General features: G+C 39.0%; 1 protein-coding gene across 2 annotated transcripts in view; it reads right to left on the bottom strand.

Annotated features, from left to right (window-relative positions):
- The window catches only part of gart (phosphoribosylglycinamide formyltransferase), a 39383-nt gene that overhangs the window by 9863 nt on the left and 13890 nt on the right, over positions 1–15630 (bottom strand). For both annotated transcript variants that reach the window (XM_060833742.1, XM_060833743.1), the window contains exons 5-17: positions 14569–14680; positions 14019–14087; positions 13194–13319; positions 10523–10610; positions 9716–9801; positions 9412–9580; positions 8000–8231; positions 6663–6757; positions 5741–5850; positions 5424–5622; positions 4611–4862; positions 2568–2720; positions 1294–1497 (exon numbers count right to left, since the gene is read on the bottom strand). In XM_060833742.1, the coding sequence (XP_060689725.1) occupies positions 1294–1497; positions 2568–2720; positions 4611–4862; positions 5424–5622; positions 5741–5850; positions 6663–6757; positions 8000–8231; positions 9412–9580; positions 9716–9801; positions 10523–10610; positions 13194–13319; positions 14019–14087; positions 14569–14680 (1895 nt within the window). The remainder of the gene's footprint in view (positions 1–1293; positions 1498–2567; positions 2721–4610; positions 4863–5423; positions 5623–5740; positions 5851–6662; positions 6758–7999; positions 8232–9411; positions 9581–9715; positions 9802–10522; positions 10611–13193; positions 13320–14018; positions 14088–14568; positions 14681–15630) is intronic.

Here is a 15630-nt window from a genome sequence, read left to right as displayed (position 1 = left end):
ATCATAGCTGAAGTCAGACTAATTCAACACAAGTTACATACCTAGCTACTTTGACTCCTTACCCCAGTCATTAACTCTCAATCACCATAGAATATAGAAGCAGGATTAGGCCATTTGGCCCTTCCACCCTTCACTTTGGTCATAGCTGATCATCCAACTCAACAGCCTCTTCCTGCTTTCTCCCCATATCCTTTCATCCTTTTGACTCAAGTGCTTATTTCCAATTCTTCCTTGCAAACATTCAATGTTTTGGCCTCGACAGTTTTCTGTGGCAGCAAATTCCACAGGCTCATGACAGTCTGAAGGTTTCTCCACATCTAGTCCTAAATGGCTTATCCTTTATCTTTTGACTGTGACCCTTGGTTCTGGACTTCCCGGTGATTGGGAACATCCTTCATGCAGCTACCTTATCTAGTTCTGTTCAAACTTTATAGGCTTCAATGAGATTCCCCCTTTTCATCTAAACTCCAGTGAAAATCATCATAACCAATCTAGTTTATCTTCATACATCAGCTCTGCCATCCCAGGAAACATCCCATCTCGCTCCTGGCTGAATGAGATGGTCTCATTTAGAACATACAAAAGATCAATAGCAAGAGTTTCTTGAATCTGTGTCTCAGACCCACATCAATGGTACATTTTGCGAGCAGTAATCAACTGAACAGTTGATAACACCCAATTGCTAAACTCCATCTATTCTGTGTACATTGTGAATTCAGTAAAAATGATCTTGAACAAAAGAAAAGAGAAATTACTCAGCAGATAATGCACTGTGTCTTCTGGATTCAAAACAACAATTTATAACGTTCCATCATTGCCATATGCCTCACTTTTGTAGCCTTAAATGTTGGCAATGATAAATTCCAGTTGTTATTCACACCTCCCCCAAAACTTTGTTTTGTTTCTTTCCATCAGCATCTCATTTTGTTTTGCTGGATCATCATTTTGGTAAGTTAATCTCTCCTTTGACATTATCACATTTTTGTTCCTTTCTCTGTATCTACTTTAAACACAATACACCTCTACATGGATATTCTCACGCAGGATAATAGTCTGAAAAGTTAATGCTTCTTTCCCTCCACAGATACTGCATGACTTGTGAAATATTGTGGATTCTCTGTTCTTTCAGATTTCCACTGTTTTCAATATTTTGCTTTGGCAGACAAATATTTCCTGTTACACCAGCAAAATTTACAATTGCAATTCAACTAAATATCAGAGACTCTAACAAACAATATTTTTGACAGTCTTCCCCTTCCCCATTCATACGCATCTAAATGGATAAGAAGTAACCTGTTTTATGCGGCACAACTGTTCCAATTGCCCACGCCTCGTGATGGCTCTGCACACTTTGCAGCACATTTTCAGCTTTCGCTTTGTCCACTATAAGCACGGCTCCAATTCCACAGTTAAACGTACGAGCCATCTCCTCTTCAGAAAGGGCTCCATGTCTTTGCAACCAGGAAAAGATTTCAGGAATCTTCCAACATGACGCATCTTTTAAATGACAATAAAAGTAGTATTATTGGAAGTGAAAGAGAAGGATTTGAATGTCTTTGGCATTCCGAAATTTTCTAACCGATTCCCTTCCCCCAATACAGGAATGTAATATCAATAAGTGAATTACTTAGGAAGAAAAGATTTGTGGGCACTTCGAAAATAATTACAATTAATATTGTTGAATTTTAAGTATCATAAGTTCAAGTCTTTTCAATTGGATTGTGTTGGATTGCCATCTCACAAACCAAGACTCAAATCTTACTCAGAGATCTGTTCAAGCCATTCAGTCCAATTCCTTGTATGTATCAACCTATGTCCCAAGACAGGCTGTCATTTACAAAGGGAGTCTTACTAAATATTTAGGTGACAGTGTTGTATACAAAATAAAAATCAGTCATACTGGCACAGTTCTATTCTAATGCTTCAGTCGATGGGAAGAATTTAAAAAAAAATTCTTTCATGGCACCTGAGCAATCCCTTGCAAGTCCAGAATTTGTTACTCATCTGTCAAAATGGTGAAGGTATTACAGGTAGCCCTCGTTATCCGAAAGTATAGCATTCCCAGGAAACCTTTTGTAAGCTGAAAATGGCCTAAAGCGAAGGTGCACAGTTTGTATGGGTAAAAGTATCACCGATTTTCGTAAAAGTGAAAATCCTCTTTGGTTTTGCAAAAACAGGTACTAAAGTAGGCCTTTCAATAAAATTGCATAAAGCAAACTTTCATCCCTGTACCTGGAAGGTGTTTAATGAGGTATAGATGCATCTGCCACGATTGGGATCCAAATCACACACATCCCAATGAAAGTTCAACTTGTAATGTGAATAGCAGGCTCTGGTTTATGACTAGCAAATATTTTTACAAACCCCTTTCTCATTATGAATTTTGATGTAAAGAGAACAGAGGTAGAATTACGCCAGCAAGTTTATCAAATGATACATTGAAAACAAATCCAGAATTGGGATTGAAAGAGAGCATTGCATCATGAACAAAATGTCACGGCAATTGAAAAGATGAATGAATTCTTTCTATGGTGTACCATTCTATACTATATAAAGAAAGCTCTCACCTAAAGCAACACCAAGCTTTTCGGGAAGCACCCTGGGGATGTTCTCCAGCAGTCCACCTCCAGTGATGTGAGCGTAAGCCTTCACATGTCCCAGGCGCAGAATTGGCAACAAGGCTTTAGCATAAATTCTGGTGGGTGTCAGAAGGACGTCTCCTACAAGAAAATTGAAGATAAATTTTACAAACCTAAACTGAGAAGTGCCCTAGAGGGGCCAATTGCCTGTTCTCTCACGTTATGGCTTGAACCTTTGTTTTCTATCAATGGAAATAGTTATAAAACTCGAGCTTTAAAAGTAACAGTACTGGTCAGCAGTAGTATTTTTATTATGCACGTTTGTTCTGCTATAATGAATATTTCTTCAATGCAAATTGGCATTAACATGATTGAAGAATTTAGACCCTTATTTATAGAATGCAAACTTTCCTTATCTGTATTGGCTATAATGCAATTCGCCCCATTAGTTTAAGTGGTGCGACTATTGCGTGATTTTCATGTAATGCGAGATTGCACGAGAACGGAACCATTATGTTATATCAGAGCCAACTGTAGCTTGCTCATGTAAGGTTAGCTTTGTGATGCATGGCGTGTGGGTTATATAGATTTTAATTTTAGTTTCATTTATTTTAGAGTTTAGACTTTGAACCAGTGGCATATTGTTTTTGGTCTGTGTCTGAGAGGGTCTAATGATTAACATGTACATTTTTCTGTAGCCACAGTGATTTATCTTAAAATACTGTACGAGACTTCTGGAGAGTAATAGGCTTCTATTTTCATTGCATGAGTTTTATGATCAAAGTAAAAATTATGCATTAGAAGGATCTGGAATTTTGTGTTTTGGCAGTGGGCAACCCCTAAAGTTTGAAGACAGCTGTTCTGTTTCAAGCTGCAGAAGTCTTGGCTAAAACTGAATGAGTAAAACAGTTGCTGCCAAAGAAGGGAGTTTAGAATTGTTAAGAAATAGATGACCTCAATGTAAGGAGTGCAGTTTTAAAGCTCCAGACCAGAATTGTTTGATTAAAACCCTGAAGTGAATTATTCACAACTGAAAAGTATATTAAACTCAACTCAATTGAAGAATCAGGAAGAGGTGGTCAGATACTTAAGACTGCGAATTGAATCGACAATAAAATTAATTCCTATAGTTGTGAGAGAGAGGGAGGGGAGAAGGCTCCCTGGTGCAAGTCCTGTAAAAGGATTGCTGTTCACATTTATGGAATCTTTGAAGGTGGCTTAGCTTCTTTTATTTTGCCATCATTTCTTTTGCATAATTACTTTCAACCTAATTGTTAAAGCAAAATCTGTAGTATTACAGATTGAACCAATTAAAGACCACCTCCACCTTCATACTTCAAGACTGTGCATCCACTGCCTTTGAGAAATTAAAAGCAAATCATCTATTTAGATGTCACATGCACAAACAGAAGCCACAACAATGAAATAAACACTTTGGAATACGGTTCATAAATTCTAATTCTTTTGGATGTAGGTTGTAATCAAATCAAGCAACATGTTCAAGAGTTACTCTAATGCATTGACCTCAATACCAAACATGTGCTGGTCTCGAAACAGCAATATTTGTTTACCTTTCAAAAGGGAAGCATGAGAGTGGCAACAGCTGCCTGTATTATATGTTATTCTCATGTGATCGGGTTAATGGTGGGTCTCTTTTCCCTAGGTTGGGGGATTTCTAGAGTAGGGGGAATATTTTTAAAAGTTGAGAAGAGAGAGATTTAAAAAATACAGGATGGGCAATTTTTTTGTTTTATAGAGCATGTTTCTCATGTGGAATGAACTTCCTGAGAAAGTACCGGATGCAAGCAAACTTCCAACGTTTAAAAGACGTTTGGATAAGTACATGAATAGGAAAGGTTTGGAGGGATATGGGCCAGGAGCAGGCAGGTGAGACTAGTTTATGTTAGGCATTGACTGGTTGGACTGAAGGGTCTGTTTCCTTGCTGTATTACTCCATAAATGTTTAAGTCAGGTTCAAGGCATACTTATCTTAAGAAGGTCTCATAACCAATATTTTTTCTGAAACCTTACCAAGGGTCTTTGAACCGTAGCTTGATGGTGCTGGGGAGGAACACTGGAAAGAGGACTTCTCCAAAATGGTTCGAACAAGGCTAAAGCCATTACTGTGGAGGCCAGACGACGCGATGCCAATGATGGTATCACCTGCAGAGATGCTCTCCAGCCGTGGGAGAAGCTGTTCACGTTCCACTGCTCCGACTGCAAAGCCAGCCAGATCATACTGTCCTGGGGAATACATGCCTGGCATTTCAGCTGTTTCTCCTCCTACAAAACAATAAACAAGAGAATAAAACTGCCATGGTTAAAATGGTCATGACAGCACAATAAGAATGTGGCACCGTCATAATGAGAAAAAGATCAGTCTGCCAATTGTTTATCCTGCATAATTTGCAATGAGCGCACCTTTATCAGAGACATTCTTCTTTTGAAAAGGAATCATCAGATAAGAGGTCTTTAAAGCTCTGAATAGGTCAGATAAAGTAGATGCGGAAGACATGTCTTCACTTGTGAGAGAATCAAAAAACTAGAATCTGCAGCATGAGATATTGCGAAAAACAGACAAAAAGGAAAGTGAACCAACAACTCTGTTATGCCCAGGGCAACCATGATATCACTAAAGCTAAGGCCGCTACCTTGACCATTTTATAATTATGTTGCACCCATTAAATATGCTGTCTGTCCCAGTTCACTCACAAAACAAGACCCAATATTTAGCTTTGCTCACTGTAATTGTAATGCATTGCCTTAGAAAACTGTTCAGAGTATATTCTTACTTTTAGAATTAGCATCATTGGGAATTGTACTGGTGCCACAGTATTGCCTTACCCAGCAGTGCACATCCAGCCATTTTACAAGCCTCTGCAATACCAGCAATCACGGTCTGTGCCACACCGACATCCAATTTCCCACAGGAAAAGTAGTCGAGAAAGAAGAGTGGTTCTGCCCCTTGTGCCAGAAGATCATTTACACACATCGCTACCAGGTCTTGACCCAACGTATCATGCTTATTACATATCTGGGCAATCTGTCCATAGTAAAAATGGGATTTGAATGGGAAGGGAATAGAGGAATAAAGAAATTTAGGATCAAAAACTTTACATTTTTTAGAAGCCTATTACAATCACAACACAAGTAAACATCACCTTAAGTTTGGTTCCAACTCCATCTGTTCCAGAGACAAGAACTGGATCAATGTATCCAGCTGCCTTCAGGTCAAAAGTGCCTGCGAATCCTCCAAGCTCAGCATTACAGCCTAAGAATCAGACAGAAACAACTTTTTAGATTCATAGCCATTTGACCCACTATATCTGTGCAGTGTTAGCCCCATACTCAATCTTGTTTTATCACAGTAATTACTAGTGCTTATTCAATTCCATTGTAAATGCTCAGTGTAGCTTAGCTTCAATGATCACTTGCAGTAATACATTCCATATTCAAGTCATGCTTTGCAATAAAAACAATTCTCTTAATCTCGCCTGTACAATTTTAGTACTCAGTATAACTTTATGATCCTCTGTTTCCCAATTCATTGATCTATGGAAATATTTTTCAACTCCTTTCTCCGAAAGCTGCTTCATAACCTGGAACCTTCTGTTAAACTCCCTTATACTTCCACCGCTTCTCTGGGCTTCCAATTTGTTGAATATAACTCATTTCACTCTTTCCTCAACATCATTCAGCAAATTTACATCACCTTACCATCGCCCCATGCCCTTTCCACAATGAACTGTCCTTAACTACTTTCGGTTTTCCAACCTTAGTACAATACTTTGATTGGACTATTTCATAATCGCATCCTAAAGTATATATTATAATCCTATATGGGTCACAGTTTCCTTAGAGTACAAGCAATTTAATTTGTATATAAAACAAAATCAACTCCTCATTTATGTTATTTTCTGATCAGAATCTATTTCCCAACTGGTACTTGAGCATGCTACTGTTTAATGCCTACCTTCCAATGATATCTTATGCTTAAAAATGGTATTTTATACATAGATCAAATATATCTATTGTTAATACAACTAGTGGTACTACATTCAATTAGAGTGGCTACCTGCCCACCTGGTCTGGAGGTAGCTGCTGCAAGTGGTTTTATCGAATGAACCAAAGCATTCCCAGCTGCAATATCAACACCACTATCTTTGTAAGTCAGTCCTCTGTGGAGAGGGGTAGTGAAGAAAAAGACACATTCAGCAGACACAAAGATGTGAACGTTTTTACAAAGTGTAGTTCAGGTTAAACTCAAGGCTGTTTGAAGTATTGAAAAAAAAATTATTCCACAAATTCCAATCATGTACATTTTGGGTCTTCTTTAATGAAAGAAACTGATTGATGAGTGACCTGTATTTATACAACAGCTCTAGCAGCCATTGGCAGATTTAAAAATAAAACTCTCAAATTTGACCAGCAATTTCAAAGATAAAACAAGCCCTGACTTGGCTCATGTTGAATTGTACATGAAAGTAAGGTTGTTTTGCTTCAGTGATATAGGACATTGGCGTGACTACATTGGGATTGGGAGCATCTCTGAATATGACAGCCTTTATTGCCCATCCCTATTTGCCTACAAGACAATTAAGAGTCAACTGCATTCCTTATATAGGCCAGAACAGTTAAGGATGGCAGATTTCCTTCCTTAACGTAGCAATGTCAAAGATAGAAGCAGGAGTGGCCATTCAACCCCTCAAGCCTACTCCCTCAGGTAATAGAATCACGCTTGATTATCGAACTCAATGCCCTAATCCCATCCTTCCCTTCCAGTTTTGCTCTTACTTCTTGAACTGTTTGACCCATACTGGGGTATGACTTAATAGGCATTGCTGCTTCTGATACTACAAATGTCAAACTCCCCTTATTACCCCAGACTACAGCACATAGGTCACCAGGCTGGTTAAACCTACAAATCTCATAGCAAAACCTGCATATTCTCACCCATTCCATATATATGAAAACTACTACCAGAACAAGTATGTAGTTACCAATAGTAATCAGAGAGATTTCTCCCTCTACATTTTCACAGTGTTTTTATTCCATGAAGCAATAGTGCATAATTGTTTAATGCTGTGGTTCCATTGCTACTTTGACAAAGAGATTAGCTTATTCACCATAGATTGGGCTCGAACCACAGACCAGGTTAAGCATGTTCAGAGATAAGATCAGGCACTGAGGGGGTTTAATGAACTTATTTGAACTGCATGAAATAATCTGCAGTCACTCTAAATCTTTTGCATTTCACATGATACTGCAGTAAGACATTAGATAAAATGTACTGTACACAGCAACAGTGGGCATTTTAAAATACACTTGCTCATTTGAAAAGAGCAGTAATTGCTTCCTAGCCCCATGCTCAAACACAATTCAAATATCAGGAAAAGATTGATTAGCATTTCAATACAAACCTAGACTGTTCTGTGAATGCAATGGCTCGATGGGCAATATCCTTTCTGTAAATAGCAGCTTGAAACTGAACAGTTTCAACCCCTTTATTTGCTTCTTTCACTGCCCGAATCAGGTCTTTACTGACAGCAGTTACTGTAACCACTCGACCACCACTTGTCACAACCTTCCCATCCTTCATTGCAGTGCCTGCGTGGAACACTTGTAGGCCCATATCCTTCGCGAGTGACAAACCTGCAAAATAAACTAGTTTTCAGTCAAAAAAAAATTAAATACCATTCATCAATTGTTGTTCTTCTATAGAAGTTGTGCCCTACACTCAATTCTGGTGTCCTGACACTAAATGTGAACTCAAAATTAGAATTACTCACCTCCATCTCAGTCTTGCCTTTCCTTACAATCTTTCATTTCTCTTCTTCACAACAATATTTCTTCCTTCCACTCCTCCAGAAGGCGGTCACTGTTTAATGTGGTTCCAACAGCCCTCCAGTGTCAAACCAAATGGCTACTGTTTGTGTTTCACTTGAGACACAAAGTGTCAGTAAGCTAACTGATTACGGGATATCGCAAGTTTAACTAGTGTACCCAACACCACACCAAGCAAATGACTGGATAGTTGTCAGTGATAGGAACCCAAGAGCATTTTGCTTTCCTTAATGCTGCAGGATATCAAGGTCAAATACAGCAGCCAGGATCAGCATGTTTTACATAAACCAGCAACTTTTCTGATCTGTATGTTTCAACTGATCACTGCCTTGACTGCAGCATGCTGACATTTTAAAGGAGGTACCGAGAGGCTTTTAAAACAAACAATTTGATACGACCTTCAACCTCTCCCTCGTACACACATCCTAATTAACAGACACATCATCAGGGCTGTGTCATGAATGCTTAGTTAGATAGGAAGTTGTCAAAGCCTTCAGAAATAGATAGAAGGGGGTTGAAATTCACCAAAAGAAGTTTGGGGTCACCCCTGCTTTGGTTTAGCCCGTTTTCTGCCTTATTCTCCTGAATCTTAAAATAGTGATGAGCACAATGACTTTTGTATATTTATTAATGAAAAAAAAAACCCAAAGTAAAAATTTACATAACTGGATTGCTCTACAGAGACAGAGCATGGAACTTGATGAGCTGAACAGCATCCTCCTGTGCCACAACTCTAAACAGTAGCAAATTTATTCACAAATAAGCAAAGAAGAAATGCATTTTGTGATCTCATTACAGACACACTTACATGTCAGCTGATTTACAGATTGCATAAAACTGAATACCTTTACCCAAGTCTATTCCATTGCATTTTAATCCAAATATATTCCTGTAATTCACTGCTGACACAAAAGAATTACAACTTTATTAAAGTTATGAGCATCGCTCTATTTGTCTTAACACAACTTATCTGCAGCATACACTCTACCTGTGATCACATGGCCCTTTGCATAGCTGCCTGGATAGCCACCACTGGCCATAACTACAGTCACAGCTGCACTGCTTTCCAGCCAAGATGGCATGGCTCTAGAAAGTTTTCCATCCACAGTTGCTTGTATTACTTCATATAAATCACTGTTTAATAAGGGAAGAATGACCTGAAAATAGAGTCAAGAATCAACATGAGATTCCTCAGATAAAACAAAAAAAAAGCATAATGAAGCCATATTATGTAACCTGGATCCCTGCTTTAGTAAACACCTCAGACAGTACAAAGATAACAGTATTATTACCTGACATTCTGGATCGCCAAAGCGACAATTAAACTCCAATACTTTAGGTCCATCTTTGGTTAGCATCAACCCTGCATATAATATCCCTGGAAAGAAAAGGAAAAAAATGTGGTTTGTTTCATGCAGATCTGTCACTTCAACAATGCTGGCATTTCACAGTGGTCACCTTACGGATTTCACTTGAAATCTTTATCTCATAAATAGAAATACTAATTGAAGCACAAATAAAGGGACATATTGCTTTTTAAGAAAAGCCAACTAACTACCTCAGATAAACAGCAACAAGATTCACTGCAATACTTTACACATGTTAAAAACCTGTCGGCACAAGCAGGGAATGAAAAATGTGTCAGGTGAAACTCACTATGAAAGACTATTCAGATCAGAATATCAATGATGTGTGTTCGTCGCCTGTTAACTGCCCTGATGCTTCAAGGATCGATGAATCACCAACAATCTTCAATTGTCTCAAAATGTCTACTTTTAAAAGTCAGTTTTGATCACAAATATTCTTTGACAATTGATCAAATTACTGTGGAGTCTACTCCTGCTCTTACAGCATAAAAAAAAACTTACCAGTGGAGTCACAAGACAGGAATTTTGATGGATTTTCTCCTACCTAACTCAGACAGTGCTGTGGACAACTGCAGTAGCTGAAGGACAGTCTCAGTGCAGATCATGTGTTAACCCAGCACACATGTAAAATGAGCTCAGATCAGTTTAGCTCAAACCCCAGTAGGAGCAAGTAGTTCGTCTACACGCTTGGGGTTTGAGACACTAATTTTAACAAAATCAAACAGCACTCACCAACATAAGGGACTCCTTCTTGCCTCATACCATCAACTGTTTTCTGAAGGATCTTTTCCCTGATCACTTGCAGAAGGTTTTTGGAAACCTAAAGAGCCAAAATTTAAAAATAAAAAATATCCAAAAAATTGAGAACTAACCAGCCAGAAAGAGATTACAGACTGGTCATCATCTGATTAATCATTCAGTTGAAAATCTTTAAAGTCCCATAGTCAGAACTGCAAGCAAAATGTCCTAGATGTCAGTTTAATTATTTTATTGAATACATTTAATGCTACAGTGTTGACACTTGCAGGAATGGAACAATTTACATTTACGTACCCAAAAAAAGGAATTAGTTTCGACTCCCTTCTACATTATTGCAATCCCTCACACAATGGTAGTTTCTCCAATTAAGATTGCTGAATAACTGGCAGGGATGAGTTTGATTGAAAAAGAAATAGTTGCATTTATACAGCATTTTTCGTGACCACCAGATGCCATATCATTGTACATCAGTAACATACTTTTGATGTGTCGTCACCGTTGTAGTACAGCAGTGAACTTGCATACAGCAAGATCCCAAAAAACAGCACTTAATAATAATCAAATCACAAAAAAAATTCAAAAACCAAGTGATAAATAATGACCAGGACACCAAGGATAAATCCCTTGATCACCCTTCAAATAGTGCTCCAAGATCATTTATGCCCACCTGCCTGGCAGATAAGGCCCTAATTTGACAGGTGACACCCATGACCACGCAGGAGTCTCACAGTACTATCAGCCTTGACACTACTGCTGAAGTCTCTGGAGCATTGAGAACATGACAAACTCACTTGGCGAGTTCTTTCAATTAAAACCTCAGCCAAGATAGCTCTATCTTCTTTCCCCCTCAATTTGTAACATTAAGTAAAAGAAATTAAGCCAAGAAAATCACTGAGGAACTGTGTGAATGAAGACAATTGACGCAAACTGAACAATGTTGCTTTCCAGGTCAGATTTTAATACACTATTAATTTTTTTACGCTTAAAGAATAAAGCTCCTGATCTTGAAGCCCCAGAAAAGAATGAAAGTTAGGAAATCATCACAGGTTTTAATTTCATATTCTCCACTAATCTTAGAACACTTCAGCCCACAAAGTTAGGTACCAATAAAGCTGATTTTAATTCCCAGTGGGAGTTATGCTGGCAATATTTATGTGGATGGCAAAACTGGATCGAAGAGTCTGTTTTTGTATGACTCTAAGTTACACTGGCTATTTGAAATTTGACTCTTTAGTTTATTGCCAAATTTCATTGAATAAAGCGTCACTTGATGCAGACTCCAATTGTCATAATATTCCAGTACAGAGCACATGACAATTCCACTGAGGCAATCTCAGTATTAAACAAAAAAAAACACCAAAGAACTGCGGATGCTGGTGATCAGAAACAAAATAAGAAATTGTTGGGAAAAAAACTCAGCAGGTCTAGCAGCATCTGTGGAGAGAAACCAGAATTAATAGATCTGCTTTATCTTCTTCAAGGGTTACTGGAACTCTGTTTCCTCTCCACAGATGCTGCCAAACCTGCTGAGTTTCCTCTCCACAGATGCTGCCAAACCTGGAATATTTCATACCCTTATCTGCACAAGACTTGTCTGCCATGTGCCTGACCCAGAACAGGATCTGGGAGCTATGAGTGATAGACTAGACAATATAGTGATTGAGGAAGAGAAGCCTGAAGTAGGGAGACTCAGGATTTCTCAACATGAGCCCAGAGGAGCACACAAGCCAACACCTTATTTATGCAAGCCTTCAGCTCAAACTGTAGCCCAGCCTTGATGATGCCATATACTTTCTAATAGTTCCCTTCAGTTTCTCAAAACAGGCAGTTAAAACTACAAATGGTGGAATGGCAACAGGAGCAGAGCAGGTCAAGTTGCGGCATGACTAGAGTGAATAGCCAAGGTCTTTATCCGAGGGTGGGATAGTCCAGAACTGGATGGCACAGATTTAAGGTGAGAGTGGAAACATTTTTTTTAAAAAAAGGTACCTGGGGGAACCTTTTCACACAGAGAGTGATGCATGTATGGAATGAGCTGCCAGAGGAAGTGCTGGAGGCTGGTACAATTACAACATTTAAGAGGCATCTGGATGGGTATATGAATAGGAAGGATTTGAAAAAATATGGGCCAAATGCTGGCAAATGGGACCAGTTCAGATTGGGAAATCTGGTCAGCACGGATGACCTGGATCGAAGAGTCTGTTTTTGTATGACTCTAAGTTACACTGGCTGTTTGAAATTTGACTCTTTAGTTTATTGCCAAATTTCATTGAATAAAGCGTCACTTGATGCAGACTCCAATTGTCATAATATTCCAGTACAGGGCACATGACAATTCCACTGAGGCAATCTCAGTATTAAACAAAAAAAAAACACCAAAGAACTGCGGATGCTGGTGATCAGAAACAAAATAAGAAACTGTTGGGAAAAAAAAAGACTCAGCAGGTCTAGCAGCATCTGTGGAGAGAAACCAGAATTAACAGACCTGCTTGATCTTCTTCAAGGGTTACTGGAACTCTGTTTCCTCTCCACAGATGCTGCCAAACCTGCTGAGTTTCTCCAGCAATTTTTAATTTTATTTCACTATTAAACACTGCTGTGAAATAACCATCTTCAATTACTGTTCAAGAATTTATTATTTTACCTGAGGGGTGGGGCAATAAGCTCCCATTCCACCTGTATTTGGCCCCTGGTCCCCATCCAGTAAGCGTTTATGATCTTGAGCTGGTGGCATGCAGGCAACGGTAACACCGTCACTGAAACACAGGCACTGCACAATATCAACAGAATGGCATTTTAAGTAACAGAGTTGACTACCCACAAGTATTACTTCCTGAACTCTAGCTGCTCAGAAAAACATAATGGATTCATGATATCTTAGCCAATTGTGATCACCCACTAGTACAGCACTGGAAATAGTAAACTAAATGCAAAAAGCTACATTCAAGTTTAATTGAGCTAACAAACTAAAGCTGCTTAAATCTAGAATTCCTGATGAAGGGTTTTGGCCCGAAACATCAATTTTCCTACTCCTCGGACGCTGCCTGACCTGCTATGCTTTTCCAGCACTGCTCTTATCTTGACTTGAGAATATGACATGATCACTAGACAACAAGTACTTGGCACTGCTATTAATGCCAGCAACTGAAGGGGGGAAATAAATGACTCTTGCACTGGATTTCTCCAGAGCAGTAGTATTTAGAACTGCAAATCACTCCCCAGTACAAACTTCATTTCCCATTATTCTGTGGTGCAGTAAATTCAATTGACCATTACAAGTGTGTCAAAAATGAATGAATGACCTTCTCCTATGATCTGTGGTCTTTCAACAACAGTAAACCTTTATCAAAGTCACTCATGGTATAGCCCATATTGAGTCACTCTACACATACAATTGTATAAATTTTGCAATGATAAACAGAAAATAAACTTCAAATACTTCTGGGCCAGCAAAATAAATCTTACTTACAGAAACTTCATCTCCTTCAAGCAGCTCCTCCACAACTATGGTTTCACCAGCTGAACCAAAGGTCTTTTCCTTCAGGAAAAAAAAGACAAGTGTATTTAGTTCTGTGCATTGCGTACCAGACAGGAAAGATCTCAGCTGATTTGAGAGAACTACATTCGATCCAGTACACTGATAAAAAAAGTTAATAAACTTAAGTTTAAGCTGCGTTATTGTCTCCAGTTCCCAATTTAAAGCCTGAACAATTCTCTTCACGCATGCCACTGAAGAATGCCAGTGACCTGTGGCACTGCCTGCCCTGAAGAGTCTGTGCACAGCAGATTAGTTTCTCCCTCTAATAGTACTGTTATTCAAATTACTGAATGCAAAAGGATATGAAGCAGATGCTCAGTATCAAAAGTTACATGCAAAAAAGAATGACTACAGCATCACAGAAGTCCTCTGTGAGAAGGCCATAAAAGGAATTTCATCAGGAATGTTCCCTTTATTTACTGAAAACCAGATAACTTTAAACAGATTAAGCCTCAGACAAAAAAAAACTGTGGTAACACACCTGCATTATGTCTCGAACTGCTTTGCAAGCCTCGCTTACATCAGCTGCTACAATAACACCTTTCCCAGCTGCTAAACCACTTGCTTTTACAACCAAAGCGGGGAAATCAGCACTACAAAAAAAGGCAACAATTAATTCAATGTAATATGTGAGGTTTCCTTGATTTGAAGTCTCCCTTCCTTGTACCATAACACCAGGCTATAGTCCAACAGGTTTATTTGGAAGCACGAGCTTTCGGAGTGAAGGAGCTGTGCTCCAAAAGCTAGTGAACATAGAACATTACAGCAGAGTACAGGCCCTTCGGCCCTCGATGTTGCTCTGGCCTGTGAAATTAATCTGAAGCCCATCTAACCTACACCATTCCATTATTAGCCATATCTATATCCATTGCCTATTTAAATGCCCTTAACATTGGCGAGTCTACTCCTGCTGTAGGCAGGCCGTTCCACACCCCTACTTCTCTCTGAATGAAGAAACTACCCCTGATGTCTGTCCTAAATCTTCCAAATAAACTTTTTGGACTGTAACCTGGTGTTGTGTGATTTTTAACTTTGTTTACCCCAGTCCAACACCGGCTCCTTCAAAATCATTTCTTGTACCATACCTCTTATTCCCAATTGTTGAGGTTTTTCAGACAAGTAGCATATTGCTTGTACACCCAGGAAGTAATCTAGGGTAAAGCAAGAAGTCTAATGGTGTACACCTTGTTTTCTGCTGCAGATATTAAATCAAATCTATTTTGTTACACAGTTATGCAGCCCTTGAATAACTTTCATAGAGATGTACAACACGGAAACAGACCCTTCGATCCAACTAGTCCATGCGACCAGATATCCTAACCCAATCGAGTCCCACTTGCCAGCACCCAGCCCATGTCCCTCCAAACCCTTCCTATTCACATACCCATCCAGATGCCTTTTAAATGTTGCAATTGTACTTACCACCACCACTTCCTCTGGCAGCTCATTTCACCTTCTGTGTGAAAAAGTTGTCCCTTAGGTCTCTTTTGTATCTTTCCCCTCTCATCCTAAATCTATGCCCTCTAGTTCTGGACTCCCCCAT

Source organism: Hemiscyllium ocellatum, chromosome 12, assembly GCF_020745735.1.
Source record: "Hemiscyllium ocellatum isolate sHemOce1 chromosome 12, sHemOce1.pat.X.cur, whole genome shotgun sequence".
Classification (NCBI taxonomy): domain Eukaryota; kingdom Metazoa; phylum Chordata; class Chondrichthyes; order Orectolobiformes; family Hemiscylliidae; genus Hemiscyllium; species Hemiscyllium ocellatum.
The sequence above is the reverse complement of the archived record's forward strand: the minus strand, read 5'-3'. Positions and strand labels throughout refer to the sequence as shown.